The sequence below is a fragment of the Garra rufa genome, chromosome 14, assembly GCF_049309525.1.
Source record: "Garra rufa chromosome 14, GarRuf1.0, whole genome shotgun sequence".
NCBI lineage: Eukaryota > Metazoa > Chordata > Actinopteri > Cypriniformes > Cyprinidae > Garra > Garra rufa.
In genome coordinates, this window is record NC_133374.1 from 27656329 (window position 1) to 27674533 (window position 18205).

An 18205-nucleotide genomic window follows, 5' to 3' on the forward strand; every position below is an offset into this window, starting at 1 on the left:
TTTCTGCATTAATAAAACATACGTCACACTATCTAATATCAGCCCTATTGCAAGCTTTCTTAACCCTGTAAAGCTTGACATATGAATTAATAGTCTCTATGTATCTATATATCTACCTATATTTCATCTATCTCTTTAATTATTTTGAATTAGAAGAGTTTATTGAACTTTTAGACAAAACAAAAAAAGGTTTACATATGTGCTTTTGTGGCTCATATAGGAAAAATATCTTAGTTTTATTCAGAGACCCAAAGATATGCAGTTTGGTCCAGTTGCTAGTATTAGAGATAACATTAGAGGAAATTCTGATAGCTTGTAATGTAAATCAATAAAACTACATAAATAGACTGCTTGCATGAAATTCATTTGCATATACTGCCAATCAAAAGTTTTTGAACAGTAAGATTTTTAATGTCTCCAAGCCTGCATTTATTTGCTCCAAAGTACAGCAAAAACAGTAAAATTCTGAAGTATTTTTTACTATTTAAAATAACTGTTTTCTATTTGAATATATTTTAAAATGTAATTTATTCCTAAAATCAAAGCTAAATTTTCAGCATCATTACTCCAGTCTTCAGTGTCACATGATCCTTCAGAAATCGTTCTAATATGCTGATTTGCTGTTCAAGAAACATTTTTCATTAGTATTATCAATATTTAAAACAGTTGATACATTTTTTCAAGATTCTTTGATTAATAGAAAGATCCAAAGATCAGCATTCATCTAAAATAAAAAGCTCTTGTAACATTATACGCCATACCATTCAAAAGTTGGAGTCAATATAATTGCATTTATTTATTTATTCATTTATTGGGAATTAAATGATAGAAATTAATAGCAAGGATGCTTTAAATTGATCAAAAGTTATGAAAAAGACATTTATAATGTTACAAAATATTTCTATTTCAAATAAATGCTGTTCTTCTGACCTTTCTATTCATCAAAGAAACCTGAAAAAATTCTACTCCGCTGTTTTCAACAATAAAAATAACAAATCAATGTTTTTTTGAGCCGCAAATCAAAATATTAGACGTTATTCTGAAGGACCATGTGACTTGAGTAAAGATGCTAAAAATTCAGCTTTGAAACCACAGGAAAAAATTACATTTTCAAATATATTCAAATAGAAAACAGTTATTTTAAATAGTAAAAATATTTAAAAATGTTACCGTTTTGCTGTACTTTGGATCAAATAAATCCAGGCTTTTTTCTTTAAAAAAAACATTACAAATCTTACTGTTCAAAAACTTTTGACTGGTAGTGTAATTTTTTGTCTTAGTAAGATCATATTTAAATTCTCAGTTTTATGATCAGAGCTCTGTACTCTAGGGACAAAATATAATGCAAATCAGTACAATAATGGTCGAGAACAAATAAATATTCCTCAAAAGCTTGATGCATCATATGTAATGCTCATACTTTAACTTTTTTTAAATGATGTTTGGATAAATAAGTACAGCTAGGTTTTAGTCCAGTTTTAAGTGCTTTAGTCCAGTAAATGTTCATCTTAAAACATTACTACATATAAAAGTCTTTCTAAACTTAATTTTTGAAAAATCATAATAATCAGATTTCGTAGCGCAGGATATTTTTATCATCATACTAAAAGGCTTTTAACATACTAAAGTGTATAGACTATCATTTAGACAACAGAAGACTTTGTAGTAGATTTTGTACAGCAGTTTTTTTAATAGTTGAAATGTTGATCATTTAGATACTTTAGAAATTTGCATATCAAATATGATAAAGTAAGCTTAATATAGTTAAGAGCTGCGAATGATGTGCTTCAGTGATGTTTCTCTTTTGTGTCTTGTAGGAAATTGACAGGATATGGATTTCCTGTAAAATAGTTAACCCGGACTTGCCGTAAGTATAGTTACAGTATAGGACCTAGTTTGTATAAATATTGTCTGTTGATGATTAATCATAATGATTGCGTGCGTTGTATTTGTTAGGAGGTTCTTGGCGTTGTGTGTGGGTGAGGCTCGGGTCCGCTTTGACCTACAGGAGCCATTTAGACCCCGGGCTCCCAAAAGCCATGAGGAGAATTCAAAAAGACCACCTCTCAGTCCCTCTACCCTGCACTTCCTCTGTCAGGTAATCAACTTGACCGTTGTTTGGGAGTCTTACAGGTTCAATACAAGTCATGCACAAAGCATAGCTGACATGAAATTGATTGCCACAGAAGATCAACATTGTTCTGAAGATAACAAAATGGAGTTATACAGTAGTAATGCACTTGCAATGAAAGTCAGTAGGGCAAGAAGGGAAGTAAATGCAATTTCAAAAATATCATTGCAAGATTTAAAAAGTATACTCCTCTGTTCAAATTCATTTACTCAGTTGGTCTGTGCAAAAGTATGTCCAACCTTTGAACTCTTTTACATGTAATTAAGTATGAAAGAAGTGCTTGGAATGCTATTCTCTGTTTTAAAGTTTCCAGTTGTGTGTTTTGCAGCTGCTGTCATTTCACATTGACTCTATAAATGTGATGGTTTTAAATCTGGCCCTATCTGAGTCACTCTGGCACATGACGTCCTCTGCCATCACTCTGCTGCTGGATCATCAAAGTAAAAGGTGATCAACCTGTGCAAAAGAAGAACTTCTGCTCTTTAAAAACTTCTGTGACTAATAGCTGTGTGCATAGTGGATAAAGCTCATGACTGGCAACTGGATGCACTGACTGAAGTTTTAAAACCATTAAGCCAGTACTTATTTTCACGTTGTGATGAATATAAATGAATAACAACTTGTCACGATTGATCATGGCAATAAATGGCCAATATCTCAATTCTATACTATTTTGTCAAAACAAAACAAAAAACAACAACAGTCATTTTATATGGTAAAAGAAACCATTTTAAATGTTACAAGTACACTTAGGGCATCGTAATATATTACTTTATATAATTATAAAGTATAGTATGATGAATGGATATGCGTTTAATAGTGTTATTTATTATTATTTTTAATTGTTTTGTTTTTACAATTAGCTTTAAGTGAGTAGAAGTTAGAGCAAAATATATCAAGTTTGGGAATGGCAAGATTTTTTTTTTTTTTTAAATTTGATTTAATGATTTTTCTTTTTATGTTTTTGTACTTTTTTACGATTTTATGTGTGTGTGTGTTTCTTATGCTAGAGTGCATTTTTGATCAAAAATACAATAAAAATGGTTATAATAAAAATAAAAATATATATATTAATTACAATTTTAAAATAGCTATTTTTATTTAAACTTAAAATGTAATTTAATCTTCTGATGGTAAAGCTGAATTTTCAGTAGCCATTAATTCAGTCTTCAGTTTTCAGTTTTTATGAAAACCATGACACTTGACCTTTTTTTCCAGGTTTTTTTCTAAATAAAACCTTTTAAAAGACAACATTGTAAATGTCTTTACTGTCACTTTTTAATCAATCAAATGTGTCTTTGCTGAATAGTAGCATCAGTTTTTAAAAATCAAATATTTAAAAAACTCCAACCTTTTGAGTGCAAGTGTAATCAAAATGTAAAATAGGGGAAATGAACATCCACAATTAAATATCCAATCTCTACTGATAATATTAAATGTATGTTTTATTTTAATAACCAATATGGTACCAGTATAATGTGCATTCCTATTCCACCAGGGTCAAGCTACAAACTTTCACCATTTTGGCCCTGATCTAGGCATTTAGAAAAACAAGTAACCCAAATGCCTACTAAAATGACAACTTACTGATATGTTGACAGGTTAGCGTGGGATTTCTCAGTGGGACAACTTAGCAGTAAAGTTCTGAAGAGCAGCAGACTGGTATGTACAGCACACATTCATGAGTTAATGTGTTACCTCACTATGTTGTGTACAAAACACAAATGTTTGGATTAAATGGTTACAAGGTGCTAACAGAGTGCCTATCCTTTCATTAGCAGGACACGTGTCTCGCTGAGGTATCGCTAAGTCTGGCCCTAAATGGCGATGTGAGTCTTCCTGGTCTCAGGCCTGGTCGTCTGGGACTGTGTGTGAGGACTCTGCTGGCTGAGCTTCACGAGGGCCTGTTCCTCAGCCAGTTACATAAAACTCCAGGAGCTGCTTCTGCTGACTGCACTACTCACGCTGCAGGTTTGACACACTGTACATTAGTGCTACAAGAAACAAAGCAAAGGCAAAGGCTGCTGCATGTTTCAGAGTGAAGAGTTTAGGATACTTATAACACATATTTAGAAATGCAGCATGTGCCAACCATCTTTCCAAACATGTTATAAGAATCATAAAAGAGAGGGATTAGTTCATTTCCAGAATAATTTTTTTTAACGTGATTACATAATGCATAGTAGATGTGCACCACAGAGCTAGTGCAAGATGAGCATTTTTTTTATGGAAAATGGCCAATCGTAGAGTCCTTTGAAGCTGCATTGAAACTGCAAATTGCACCTTCAACCCATTAATCCTTATTTAAGTCCACTATATGGAGAAAAATGCAAAATGATTATCATTTTTTCTTAAATACTTGATTTTTTTTACACTGAAATATTATAAGAGTAAATTCTCTCTTTTTTAGCATTTTTATTTAGTAAAAATAATAATAATAATAATTTATAATTATATTGATACGTAATCACAGCATTTTTTGCCAAACTGGGCAGCCCTACAAACAAAAGCACAGCATACCTAGATTTTTTTAGTTTTATCTTTTTTTGTTTAACACAATTTTTATCAGATAAACTGCAATTAGTTACTTTCCCCAAATCATTCAACCCTTCTGTAAATGTTTTAATGTTATATAAATAATTATTATATAATTACAAAATATTTGAATTAATATAATTAATTAATAATTATTATATAAATAAAATTATATAAATATTTAATATGTCTACATAGTTTTTACATAATTTCTTTGTTTTTTCATTATTTTATTACTCTAGTACTTTTAGTACTTATTATAGCTAAATTTAACAACAATGAGAAATGTTGACTTGGCAGGTAGCTGAAATAAAATACATTTTATATAATATATTTTTTTATTAGGAATGCACCGAATGTTCGGCAACCGAAATTATTCAGCCGAAAATGTCAAAAAAAGCTGAATAAGCTGAAAGGCCGAATAAATTATACCGAACAAAGACGAGACCCGATCAAATAGAGTTGTGCACTAATGCAGCAAACATGTTGGCAGTGTGGAACCATTTTAAACTGTCCAAGAAAGACAAACACAGACAGCGAGAGACTGTTTAGAAGCGCATCACATGTCTTCGATGAGAAGAGAAAGGGCTGGTTGTTGCTGGTTACTGCAAAAAAATTGAAATCGCGAATGGCCTTAAACCATTAGTAAATAAACTACAGAACTTTATGTTGTCTAATACATGCACAAGTTGTATTTATTCTGACAGCACAAGGAAAATCTGTGCTGAAACATGAGAATCTAAAAAATCTAAATCTGCTGCTCTCAGCAATAAGTAGTGCTAAGGTCTTCTTGCAGGTTTTACAGTTGTTCTGTAAAATTGTAAAAACAGTAAGTACAAAAAATACAAAATAATAATAACAATCATTACAACAGCTTTATTAATACATTTATTATATCATTCTCCTTTGCTCAGCAAGGCTGCATTTATTTGTACATTTGTTCAAGAATGGGGTCTTATAATGGCCAAAGAATATTATTTTACTAATTTACTAATTTTAAGTTAAATTGTGGTTTGTTGGTAGGCTATAATGTCTACTAGAATGTTAAAAATGTTCAGTGTTAAATAAATATTTTTAAATTGTTGTTTTGTAGTTGATTTTTTACTTTGAAAAGCAAGACAAAACTGTAAAAAAGCAAATATTGGCTATTTAATTTATGCAACGGTGAATTTTTTTTGGTAAAATAGAAAATACTTGGGGTGGGAAAACACGAAAAAGCATGTTCGGTAATCTGTCCTTGGCCTAGTGTGTGATTTTGTTCGGCTTCGGCCAAGAATTTTCATTTCGGTGCATCCCTAAGTTTTTATATTTTATTTCTATTCCAGTTAACTTATTTCAACCAGTGAATTTTTTTATTGGAATCTTTTAATTATAATAACCCTGCTGTAAACGTTTTGTTCTCTGTACCTCTTGAAGATGACAAAGAAGACACTTTCATCCAAACGGAAGCAGTTGAGCGGCTTCACAGCCTGGTTCCACAGAAGGTCAATGTGGATTTTGAAAGCACTAATATCACACTTTCCATGCAGAGTCAGAAAAGGTGAGCAGCATTGATACAGTCATTGTGATCAACTTGAAATATTGTTTTAAATATTGCTAACAAACTATGTTTCGCAGACATTTGAACTGGACTTTAAAGTCTCTGAAGGTGGGTTATGATCGCGATGATGAACAGCTTCCTCTGAAGAGTTTCACTCCTGAGCTGAGTTTCCCACAAAGCCGTCTGGAGCTTCTGCTGGAGGGTAAAGTGCACAAGAACACACTCTTTAGCACTATTATTTTTGCTTAGTTAGGGATCTGAACACACCGTTAACCCAAAGGATTGTGGGTACTGGGTGTTTTTCAGATGGTCTTTTGCTATCACAAAGTCGACAGAGAATTATATGTCTAAACACTCTGAGAACGATACTTCAGGTGAGTTGTTTTCTCTCTTTCTATATGAAAATCTTTCTTTGATGTATGTTGCACCTTCATCATTGTTTCTGGTTTCACTCTCTTAAGGTGACATCTGCTGACATCTCTAGCACGGTGACTATCAACACTTGTATCATCCACTACCGTCATCAGGAGTTCTCCCATTGGCTGGACATGTTGTCATGGGATCAGCTCTCGCACAAAAAAACAACGCGTAAAAAAAGGTATTAATCGCCCGCTTGCTTTCTGAGCCTCACAGATTGGGCAGTAATATAGGTCTTGTTTATTGTTCTCACATAAGTGTCCTTTTGTCTCCCAGGCGTTTCCCTCAGCTGGACGCTCCCGTGATGATAAGCTCCTCCGTGTCTAATGTCAATGTGTCCGTGCAGTTGGGAGATACGCCACCCTTTGCCCTGGGCTTCATCTCAGCTAACACTGGTAAATAGAGAAGTGTGGCTATTGAATGCTGGTAAAAACAATGGAAATGTCCAACCTATTCAGATTAGATAGGAAATACTCTAAATAGCAGCAGTTTTTGTTCTGTGTCAGCTAGAGATGAATGAGAAAATACTTTGACATTGAAATTATGTAGCTTAGCTGTACATACACTGTTGTTCAAAAGTTTAGGATCAGTAAGATTTGTAATGTTTTTTTAAAGAAGTTTCTAATGCTCATTAGGGCTGCATTTATTTGATCAAAAATGCAGAAAAAAAGTGCAATATTGTGAAATATTATTATGGTGTAAAATAACATTTTTCTATTTTAATATACATTAAAATGTTGTTTATTCCTGTGTTCAAAGCTGAATTTTCAGCATCGTTACTCCAGCCTTTACTGTCACATGATTCTTCAGAAATCATTCTAATAGCTGATTTATTTGTCAGTGCTGGACACAGTTGTGCTGCTTAATATTTTGTGGGAGTCTTTGATACTTTTTTGGGATTCTTTGAGAAAATAGAAATCTTTTCTAACAATACACACTAGCGTTCAAAAGTTTGGAGTCAGCTCATTTTTATTCTTTTCTTTTTTTGAAAGAAATCAATACTTTTATTTAGCAAGGATGTATTACATTTATAAACAGTGATAACAATGACTTAAATTGTTAGAAAAGATTTATATTTTTGAATAAATGCTGTTCTTTTTAATGTTTAATTTATAAGAATCCTGAAAAAAGTATCACAGGTTCCAAAAAATATTTGCCAGCACAACTGTTTACAACATTGATAATTCTAATAATAAATCAGCATATTAGAATGATTTTTCAAGGATTATGTGAGACTGTGGACTGCTTTGCAAAATGGATAAAATCTATAGCAGCAGTTTCCTTTTTTTGCTGTCAGTTGATTAAACACTTCAATTCAAAATTGTCTCTGTTGTGATTTGTGACTAAATCTGAATTCTGTTTCACAGAACTGCAGCACTTGTTGGGCTCAGAGGAGGATGACTTGAAGAATCTGACTGTGACTGAGAAAGCCTCTCTGTCCCTGGATCATTTCTGGTGGCGTGTGGGCCAGGGTTCCCACATCCAACAGGCTCCTCATCCACCTGGAAAACATGTCTGGGGTGAAGCCCTGATCCTAGACTCCCTCACACTGCAGGTAAAATCTGCAGCTGCAAATATAGCTGCTAGCAGCAATTACCAGGGTTTGAGCATTTAAGGCCTTTATGGCTTCTATGGTGTTAGGGTGAAGGCCAACATGAAATAAATGGAGATTATGATTTTAATGACTTTTGAGTTTAAACCTAGGACAGTGGTCCTAGAGGCAAAGTTGTTCAGAATGAGATCTATCATATGATAAGAACATATAGTGTATATGCGAATATATGGATGTTTTGTTCTTATTTTAGTTCTTTTACAATAGAAATATCCTGTTTTTGACACCTTTTTTGTTATAGTGCCACCTACGGTCTGATCTTCATGAAAGTTTGCATGCTTGTTAAGAGGAATCTGGTACATGTTTTCACAAATTTTCGTAAAGTTCTGAGTTTTTGTTTAGTTCCAATAGGCTTTTTGGTATTTGTGGCCACGCCCCTTTTTAAAATGACCCCGTTATACCTAACCAAAGGACAAAACTCAACATTATTTTTATAATTATTGATCTAGAAAGTCCAGAGAACTGCACTGCAGTGGTTTGATCGAGATCGGGCGAAAAACCTAGGACTAGTTCGCAAAAGTAGGTGTTTAACATAATTGAGAACAATTCATGAATGATTTGATTGGCAGCAATGGTTCTTGAGGCAAAGTTGTTCATCGTGAGGAGATCTATCAGATGATATGCATATTGAGTGGATGTGTGAAACACCACGTGATTACTTAGCCATAAAACTTGTTAGTGCCAAATAGTGGCCAATTCTTTCAAAATTCTTACAGGCCATGAGTCAAACATGCCCACCGAGTTTCGTTCTGATCAGCCTCCGTTAACCTTGTCTAATAGGTGCTCAAATTTCATTGGCCGATGGCGGTCATGTTTTTTGAGATACGTCAATGTCCTCATAGACACTTGTGTCCCTTTGGGCTAGACACTGCAAACCAATTTTCAAGTTGATTTGATCAATGGTTGCGTATTTATAGCCGTTTATGTTTTTTCTGTCTTATAGTGACAAATTTTTTTTTTTAATTTGACCAAATAGTGAGCATATACATGTGTACTGAGTTTGGTTAAGATATCTCATTCCATTCAAGAGTTATAGCTAAATGTAGCAGTTGGCTAACATTAGCATTTAACGTTTTGGCATTCTTATCTGAGCGTGAGTCGAAATTGAAACTTTTTAAAAATAATTATTGATATTCAGTTTCCAGAGAATATGTCTGCATTGGTTTGGTTCCGATCGGGCGAAAAACCTAGAACTAGTTCGCAAAAGTAGGTTTCGGATATAAGTCCATTTTTCGGGCACAACCATACGTCGTGGCTCAAAAAATTCTACAATTTTAGTTTTTTTTTTGCGCTATAGTGCCATCTATCCACCGATTGAGACAAGACTTTGTCAGAATGTCCCCTCGGGAAGCTCTACCTTCTGGTTTCAGCTCTCTAGGCCTTACGGTTTGGTCTGCACGATCAGTTTTAGCGAAGAAAATTTATAATAATAATAAAAAAATCCTTACAATTACAATAGGGTTTCAGCACTACGTGCTCAAACCCATAATTATATAGTATGAAAGATAGGTTATATTTTGAAACAATAACCATTTGGCTGTACATTATCCTGTTTTTATTTAATTCATCCACAGGGCAGCTATAGTAAGTCGAGGACGGAGAACTCCAACCCATCTGGAAACGTCTGGATAGAGTCCAGTCTAAAAGGCCTACAGCTGGAAGTATCCGAGACCTGCACTCTATGCCTGTCACGTCTGTTCTCCGTTCTCAAACTGGACAAAGCAGAGAGCATCCCCTTACATTCCCTTCCAGAAAAGACTCCAACCCGTCTACCACCTCTCTTTAAATGTAAACTCAATTTTGAGGATGTAAACGCATTCACACTCTCCAATGTGGCAGGTGAGAACACACACCACGACTCTTGTTTGTATTCCTTATCGCCAAAAAATGTTAAATTTTTGTGTATGTTAGCTTGTTTCAGTACATTCAGTTTGTTTTTCTGTATTGTATTAAAGGGGCTGTTTCGGTGAGAGTGGACACAGTGGTAGCTGAAGGATCGGGGGAGAACTCGAATATTTCGGTTCAGGGTGTTTCTCTGGCTGTGGTGAAAGCCCTCACTGAGAGTATGGAGCCCTGCTGCCCTGCAGCCCAAACTCCCAACCCTATCCTGACCCTAACTGCGTTCACTGTCTCCTACCACATCAGTGCCCGCAATCTGGAGGTACTATACTGTTTCTACACACAGCTGTCATGACTTCCATCACATAGGATCTGTTATTACAGGCCGTAACCACTAGGTTTGGTTGTAAGTGACGCAAGGATTGATAATTTCATACCGAATTTCATTAACAACTATACTGGGGTCTAAAGCTAAGATTAAAATTTAAAACTGGAAATCTTAAAGGGATGGTTCACCCAAAAAGGAAAATTCTGTCATTATTAGTAGGGATGCACCGAATATTCGGCCACCGAAACAGTATGTTGACGCAAACTGAAACCGCGGCCTGCACGTGCTTGTCTTAAGCAACACGTCTGCGGTGTGAACGTATTTCAGTATATCTGAGAAAGACCCACAGATAGCGATTTGCAAAACATGTAATGCCGAAATTTCAAGAGGGGGTGTGTCTGCAGTCATGCGCGCAGTGATAAAAGAAGATCCAATATGTCCAATATGTGGGGGTGCTAAGAAAATAATCAATATTCGTGACGTAAAAGTTACTTAATGAAGAAATTGTGTCCTTTTTTTTTAAAGAAAAGCCTACACACCACATTTAACAGAAGTATAATTCAAATTTTATTTAAAACGGTCTTTTAAATTATATTTAAAACTGACACGAACGGAAAAAAAATAGAGACAAACTTAAAACAAGCCCTGCATTCCAGCCCGAGCCCGACGGGCAGCAGTGAGCGCGCCTTCAGCGCAATTTTTTTTTAGGAGTCCACAAATCCGCAATCGAGTGCACATAAAAGGCTAACGCATTTGCCTCACGATTGCTTAAAGATTCCTGTTCCTGAACAAGAGAGCCCCCTTTTTTTTTTTTTATAAAAAAAGCACATCAATTTGTTGGTATTTTTTGAGGGCACGCAAATATACATAAATCCTTTACAGTTACGAATTACTCTTACCTTTACGTGCAAAAAAGTCAGCGTATTTTAAGATGTTTGCAATGCAAGAGATCACGCTTGCTCCTTCATGTCCAGTAAAGCGCGCGTTAGCCTCCACTCTCCGCACAGACGATAGAATATGAGTCTAACAGCGCGCATACAGGTTAAACGTTTAAAACTAACATTTTGATATGCTTGAACTCTTTAATATCTATAGATTTTATTTTAGGCAAGTCGTGATGATTTAAGAAAGCTAAATTGATCAAGCATTTGAACTCACCGTCTGCCGCTGGTCGCTTCTTTAAAAAAAAAAAACTTAGCCTATATTTAACAGGAAAAAATGCTTTAAACGTTTTTCTAAATTAACTTCAAAAAAACTGAAACTAAATATAATTACATTATCATTTGGCCTATATACAAAACTGAACTATTTTAATAGCTAAAAAAATGGTAGTATAAGCTGTTTTGGGAGAAGTGGCCAAAAAGACGATCTTGGGTCGAAGTCTGGCATGTCTCTTACCAAGAATTCTGCCAAGAGCTGGGCTAGATTTTAGGCCTATTCAGGGCTCTATACACAAAGCAACAAAAAAAACTGTTACATGCAAAGGAAAGACTTCAAAGCTGGACAGCACCATGCGCTCCGTGAGACTGGGTTGTGCGCTCAACATTAACACAATTCATATGAATGCGTAATTCAACTGTGTATACTTTACACTTATATTAAAAATTAAATGAACGGCACATCTCAATCTTAGTGATGATGTAATGGATTAAATGTAGCCTAATGCACGAAACTGCGCTCACATGACACGTGTGTAAGAATACTGTGACAAACAGCACGGGACAGCAGCACTCCTCTATCTCAGCTGGTTGGGGGGGCTAAACCGAGATATTCAAAATTCTAACGGGGCTATAGCCCCCTAGCCCCTTTGTAGAGCTGTCCCTGTCTGCAAGTGAGTGGCACGTCATTCGTGTAAGTCACGAGCGCATGAGCACTCTGGTGAAAGCGGCAATACTGCGATTAAGACGTTTACATGCCAGTATACTTCGATTAAAATCGGCGTGCGCCACCTATGTTAATACGATTATGCTTGCTGCGATTATTAGCATTTATGCAATTTCAATGCCTTGATATTGGTAAGATTAGTACACAGTCATAGCCATGAATGCAATGTTACTAATAATCGGCATAATTCTTTCGGTGTTTCGGTTTTCGGCCTTGGTTTCCTCTTTTTCGGTTTCGGCCAAGAATTTTCATTTCGGTGCATCCCTAATTATTAGGCACAAACCTGTTTAAGTCACAAGAAATCACATTTCTTTAAATGGAATTGTAGTCTGTAGGTCACACCAGTTAAAAAGTGCATTGTTAAGAGAACAATACAACAAAAATTTTCAAACTTTATAAACATGTTTTTTACACTATAAACATTTATGTACACTATAAACATGTAAATTACATTTTATTTTATTTTTCCAAATTCCATTTTTTTCCCGTTTTAGTTTTTCTGGATTCCATTTTAATTTTGTACACTCTGTTTTAATGGTTAAAAAAAAAAACTAATTAAAAAGCATGTCTAATTAATTGAAATCATGAAACTTTGAATCTTACACAATTTTACTGCAGTTTATTAAATGTTTAACAAAAATTTAATTTGAAATACATTTGAAAAATTTGATCTTTCTTTTTTTCCTCTCAAGTTCAGTATTAGTTTTTATTAAATTCTGTCTAATTTTTTGGATTCCATTTTTATTACATTTTAACTGAAAACATCTCTAATTAATTAATTAATTAATTTACATATATATATTTTTCAAAAAGTGTTCTGGTAAAAAAAAAAAATTCTAGTAAATGTTCCTTAAATAATTTTTAATAATAATTGTTGTAGTAGTAGTACTATAATTACATTAAGTAATATATTTCTGTCACAATTTCTTCAAGTTAAACCAAACTTTTATTTTGACAGGTTGCTGTGAAGACCTTTAGGTTTCTGTTTATATATGATATGACCATAGTTTTTCTCAAAATGAATGGTAAAAGGTTCATGAAATGACTTTATGACTGGATTCTGTGGTTCTGTCCATGTTTTCGTATCGCGGAAATCATACAACAAACTTTTTTTTATTCTTGTTTGCAAAGCTGTTTTACTCATATATAAGTTACAATAGAGAAGACAGAAGACGATAAAAGTTTCCATGTCATGCTGACAAGTCAGCGTAAAGGCAATTCAGATCATTTTTAACTTTTTAAATGTTACAAATGCATTGCTGAAAACACATTACAAAGACTGTGAATTATGTAGTACTGAATTGTGGAGTGTTAATGTTAATGCATATTACTTTGTTCCGTTAAATTAACAAAATTTATTTGTATTTGAGAGGCGTGGTTTCAGCACTAACAGTGGATTAGCATTTGAGAGCATAAACAGCTTATTTTTTCAAGATTTTGATAATTTATTTTATTTGCTTGGTGTTTTCATTTTTGGCTAGATGGTTAATAAAAATTTTCTGTGGTCTGACAAACTCAGGACACATTTAATATTGCTTTACACGGACTTTAACCATATCTTAATTTCATTTTCTCCCATCTTCATATGATCAGGTGCGAAGTGAAAACGCTTTGGCAGTGCAGTGGACCCCTTCCGATCACATGTTTTTGTATCAGCACATAACAGAGAGCCAAAGCTATTGGAAGGCACTGTCTGAATCTCTACAACTACGACAGAAGGATGAAACTGAGTCTGCAGCCTCTTCCTCTGGCATGTTAGTTTGTGTAGAGCTGTCAAGCACACGGCTCACCGCCCATGTGGCCAAAACAAACTTCATCATCATCAGTGCTGAAGCACTGTCACTCTCCAAACGGCCTGGAGCCATGCTGATGAAGACTCCTCATTTGGTGTTCAACTTTGATGGCAATGACATCTTCTCCTTTACTGGAGCCGAGGTTCAGATGCTACATGAGTTCGAAGCGATGCAGCAACACAGATCTCAATTTCCTTTCCTGCAAACATCCCGTAATCGCGCTTGGCTCTTCACTGCACCCAGTCTTGGCATTGAGTTCCCTTACCAGTACAACTTCTCTGACACTTTCGACAAGGCCATCAGTGTGCAGAAGTGGCTGAAGACTCTACACAGCAGTGGCACCCCGTCAACAGAACCTAGTCGACTTCCACCAGACGTGCTGGTCCGCATCAACCAGTTCTCTTTCGTCTTCCTGGACGACGTCTTTGAGATCAAACTACGTGATAATTATGAACTAATGAAGGATGAAAACAAAGAAAGCGCCAAGCGCCTGCAGCTTCTGGACAAGAAAGTGGCTGACCTACGCAAGCAGCACGGTGAGCTCCTGCCGGCCCGTAAAATCGAGGAGCTCTACACCTCCCTCGAGCGCAAGCACATTGAGATTTACATTCAGCGGTCTAAGCGACTGTATGCTAACACGCCCATGCGCAAGTCCTTGCTCACCTGGACGGTGTCAGAGTTGGAGCTGGTGGCGCTTGCCGATCAGTGGTTGCACGGGCCTGAGCGGGTCCGAGAGCAGCTGCGGGACATCGATGGCATCAGCCCCTTTCCTAGAGACGGCCTGCAGCTGGTGATCCAGTGGTGCCGTGCTTTTAAATTCAAGCTCAATGCATTTTTGGGTAAGTCAAGAGCGCTTAAAGTAAAACAGCAGAGCATGACGCTAGCAACACAGTAGTCATGGGTTTGATTCCCATGACATGCGCAAACTGATAAAATGTAGACCTTTAAATGCAATGTAAGTGGCTTTGGATAAATACAGTTTAGCTGAAAAGTTTACATACATCTTGCAGAATCTGCAGAATGTTAAATATTTTACCAAAATAAGAGGGGTCATATTTAGTACTGACCTAAATACAGGGATTAAAGTTCTCAGTCGCTACGATGGATTTTCGTTACCAGCAACAAGTCTATGACAGATTTCCGTCAATTAGAGAAAATGAGGGGAAAAGAAATGTGTATACGTATATAACATATGTAAACATATATTATATAATATATATGTAAACGTGTATAATGTATACGTAAAACGTTTATCTCAACATGAATTTATTTGCACTTATGCCACCTCTGAGCCTCATTAAATGTCTGAAATTGCACCTACAAGCCACTTTTGTGCTCCTTTGTACCACCCCTGTAGTACAAATTATTTTTTATTAATACTAATTTTATATGATTGGTAATTTATTTGTCTTATTCTGCTATTATATTGTTTTAATTAGAAATGTTAAAAATAAAATACAATAAATACTTTTTTTAATTTGACAGATAATGACATTTAATGACAGTAAAAAGAAACTGCCACTGTAAATCACATTAATGAGTCAATTATTACCTCAAGGCACATTTTTATCAGTTTTTTTATTATTGATCAGAAGATGCTTCAACATGTTTTAAATTAGTAGGACACGCACTATAAGAAGGAAAAAAACCTGCTTATACAGTGGGTGTGTGACAGGTATGGCTGTGGAATGGTGTTTGGCAAAGATTTTCATTTTCATACAATGACTATGATTTTGAGATCCATCTTTTCACACTGAGGACAACTGAGGGACTCATGTGCAACTATTACAGAAGGTTCGCTCACTGATGCTCCAAATGGAAACACAATGCATTAAGAGCGAAGGGTGAAAACTTTTGAACAGAATGAAGATGTGCACATTTTTCTTATTTTGCCTAAATATCTTTTTTTTTCCCATTTAATAAAAAAATAATAATTCATGTAACAATACAGTACTAAGAATCAAGTGTGTGTAAACTTTTGAACAGGGTCATTTTTACAAATTCAATGTGTAGAGCCCTTTGAATCTGCATTAAAACAATTTGGACTTTTAACCCGTTGGCCACCATTAAAGTCCACTATATTGAGAAAAACTAATGAAATAAATACATTCACTGCAGGTTTAATTTGTGCTTTATTTACATGCGTGTAGGTTACATGCTTTCAAAATTATTTAAAAGTCTATTGTTTTTCTAGGCCTATTTTAATTACCACAAAAATGTGTCCCTTAATTAATTGTCATAATAATTGACCGAATACTTGATTAATCTTCAGAATAATCTACCGATGACTCGATTACCAAAATGATCATTAGTGACAGCCCTAGTGTTGATACAATTTTCACTTTAATTCAGAATTTACTCAGAACAGACTTTTGTGCCTTTATATTTTATGTTTACTACAGCTTTTAACATAGCAGCATGCTAATATCAAACTCTATTGGAATCAATTGTGAGTGTAGTTTGCTGAGTGCTAAATATACAAAGTGCTATTATTTGCTTGTTTCATGCTCTTCTTTTTTTGTTTTGTTCAGTGCGAATCCGGGACTATCCTCGTTACCTATTTGAGATCAGAGATTGGTCGCTGTCAGGACGTCTAATGGGCACCGAGCAGGGCGGGCAGCTGAGAGCAAAGCGCAAACAGGTGGTCCAGCTTGGCCAGCCATGGGGTGATGTGACCGTTTACAGGAATATGCCACCATTGAAGTTCTACTACGACATCCATTGTGAGTCACAACACTCTTTTCATCTTGTAAGTCTGTAATGTGATGTTGAAACAATATGACTCAACCAGTCTAATTGTTTGTATAGCGAATATTTCCCTCTACACCATTGTGTGGGGGCCATGTTGGGATCCTGCTTGGACGCTGATTGGCCAGGCTGTTGATTTACTGACTAAACCCACAGCTGACCCGTCCCCCCTTCTGACCTGGTGGGATAAAAGCAGACTTCTTCTGCATGGCCGCTGGGTGATGGACATCGACCAGGCCAACTTGCATCAGCTTGCTACTGAGGTACTTATAAACACATCTAGGGTCCTCACCTCACACTTTTAAACCTCTTATGCCAACTAAAATAGTTTATTTGTGTAGGACCCTTACAACACCACAGAGAACCTACACTGGGAGTGGAGCAAGCTGAACTTTGCCTGGAATCCTGGGCAGTTTGTCTTCAAGGGTGACCTGGACGTCAACGTTAGAACGGCCTCCAAGTATGTGGCTAGTAGTTGCATTGCATTAAAATGTGCCATTTTGATTTGTAGGGTTGATTCACCCAAAAATGAAAATTCTGTCATAAATCACTCACCTCATGTCCAAACCTGTAAGACCTTTGTTCAATCTTGGGAACACAAATTAAGTTATTTTTGATGAAATCCGAGAGCTTTCCGACCCTGCATAGACAGCAATGCAACTGACACGTTCAAGACACAGAAAGGTAGTAAGGACATCGATAAAATAGTGCATGTGACATCAGTGGTTCAACCGTTATTTTTTTATTCAACATTTTTTTTAACAATGTCTTTACTTCCTTTCTGGGCCGTTTGAGCGTTTCACTTGTGTTGCTGTCTATGCAGGGTCAGAAAGCTCAGATTTGATCAGAAATATCTGAATTTAAATTGAACAAAAATCCTCACGCTTCATTTATTGGGAGAGGGGGAGGATGCTGGCGTTGAGTGTGTGTGATGACATGGTGATGTCCCTACACATTGTAAGGGAAACACTCTTGACCTGGTTATTACTGACTTTGCTCCTTTAAGTACTCCATCTGTTTATGATCTGATCATATGGTCATCTCCTTTGAGCTGTTCTGCCAGTCCCCTTACGTTAAGCCTAAACGTGAAATACGTTTCTGTTTCTGCTATCAGTCCTATCATTTCTAGGATAGTAAACCAATCACTACAGTCTGGTCATGTTCCAGCTGCTTTAAAAATTGCCATAATCAGGCCACAACTTAAGAAACCTTCTCTTGATCCTAAGACCTTTGCTAACTATAGGCCCATATCTAATGTGCCTTTCCTTTCTAAAGTCTTGGAAAAAGTAGTTGCTAGACATCTCTATGATCATCTTCAACATTACAACATTTTTGAAAAGTTTCAGTCTGGCTTCCGTCCTGGACATAGCACGGAAAC

At 35.7% G+C, this 18205-nt stretch overlaps 1 protein-coding gene across 1 annotated transcript in view; it reads left to right on the forward strand.

Annotated features, from left to right (window-relative positions):
* Window positions 1-18205, forward strand: part of LOC141284663 (bridge-like lipid transfer protein family member 2) — a 38072-nt gene that overhangs the window by 1114 nt on the left and 18753 nt on the right. Inside the window, exons 4-20 of the mRNA XM_073817655.1 lie at window positions 1818-1867; window positions 1957-2098; window positions 2460-2578; window positions 3733-3793; window positions 3910-4102; window positions 6083-6206; window positions 6284-6408; window positions 6513-6580; window positions 6668-6804; window positions 6900-7018; window positions 7991-8178; window positions 9810-10074; window positions 10191-10396; window positions 13880-14918; window positions 16611-16802; window positions 16888-17090; window positions 17169-17287. Coding sequence (XP_073673756.1) covers window positions 1818-1867; window positions 1957-2098; window positions 2460-2578; window positions 3733-3793; window positions 3910-4102; window positions 6083-6206; window positions 6284-6408; window positions 6513-6580; window positions 6668-6804; window positions 6900-7018; window positions 7991-8178; window positions 9810-10074; window positions 10191-10396; window positions 13880-14918; window positions 16611-16802; window positions 16888-17090; window positions 17169-17287 — 3350 coding nt within the window. The remainder of the gene's footprint in view (window positions 1-1817; window positions 1868-1956; window positions 2099-2459; window positions 2579-3732; window positions 3794-3909; window positions 4103-6082; window positions 6207-6283; window positions 6409-6512; window positions 6581-6667; window positions 6805-6899; window positions 7019-7990; window positions 8179-9809; window positions 10075-10190; window positions 10397-13879; window positions 14919-16610; window positions 16803-16887; window positions 17091-17168; window positions 17288-18205) is intronic.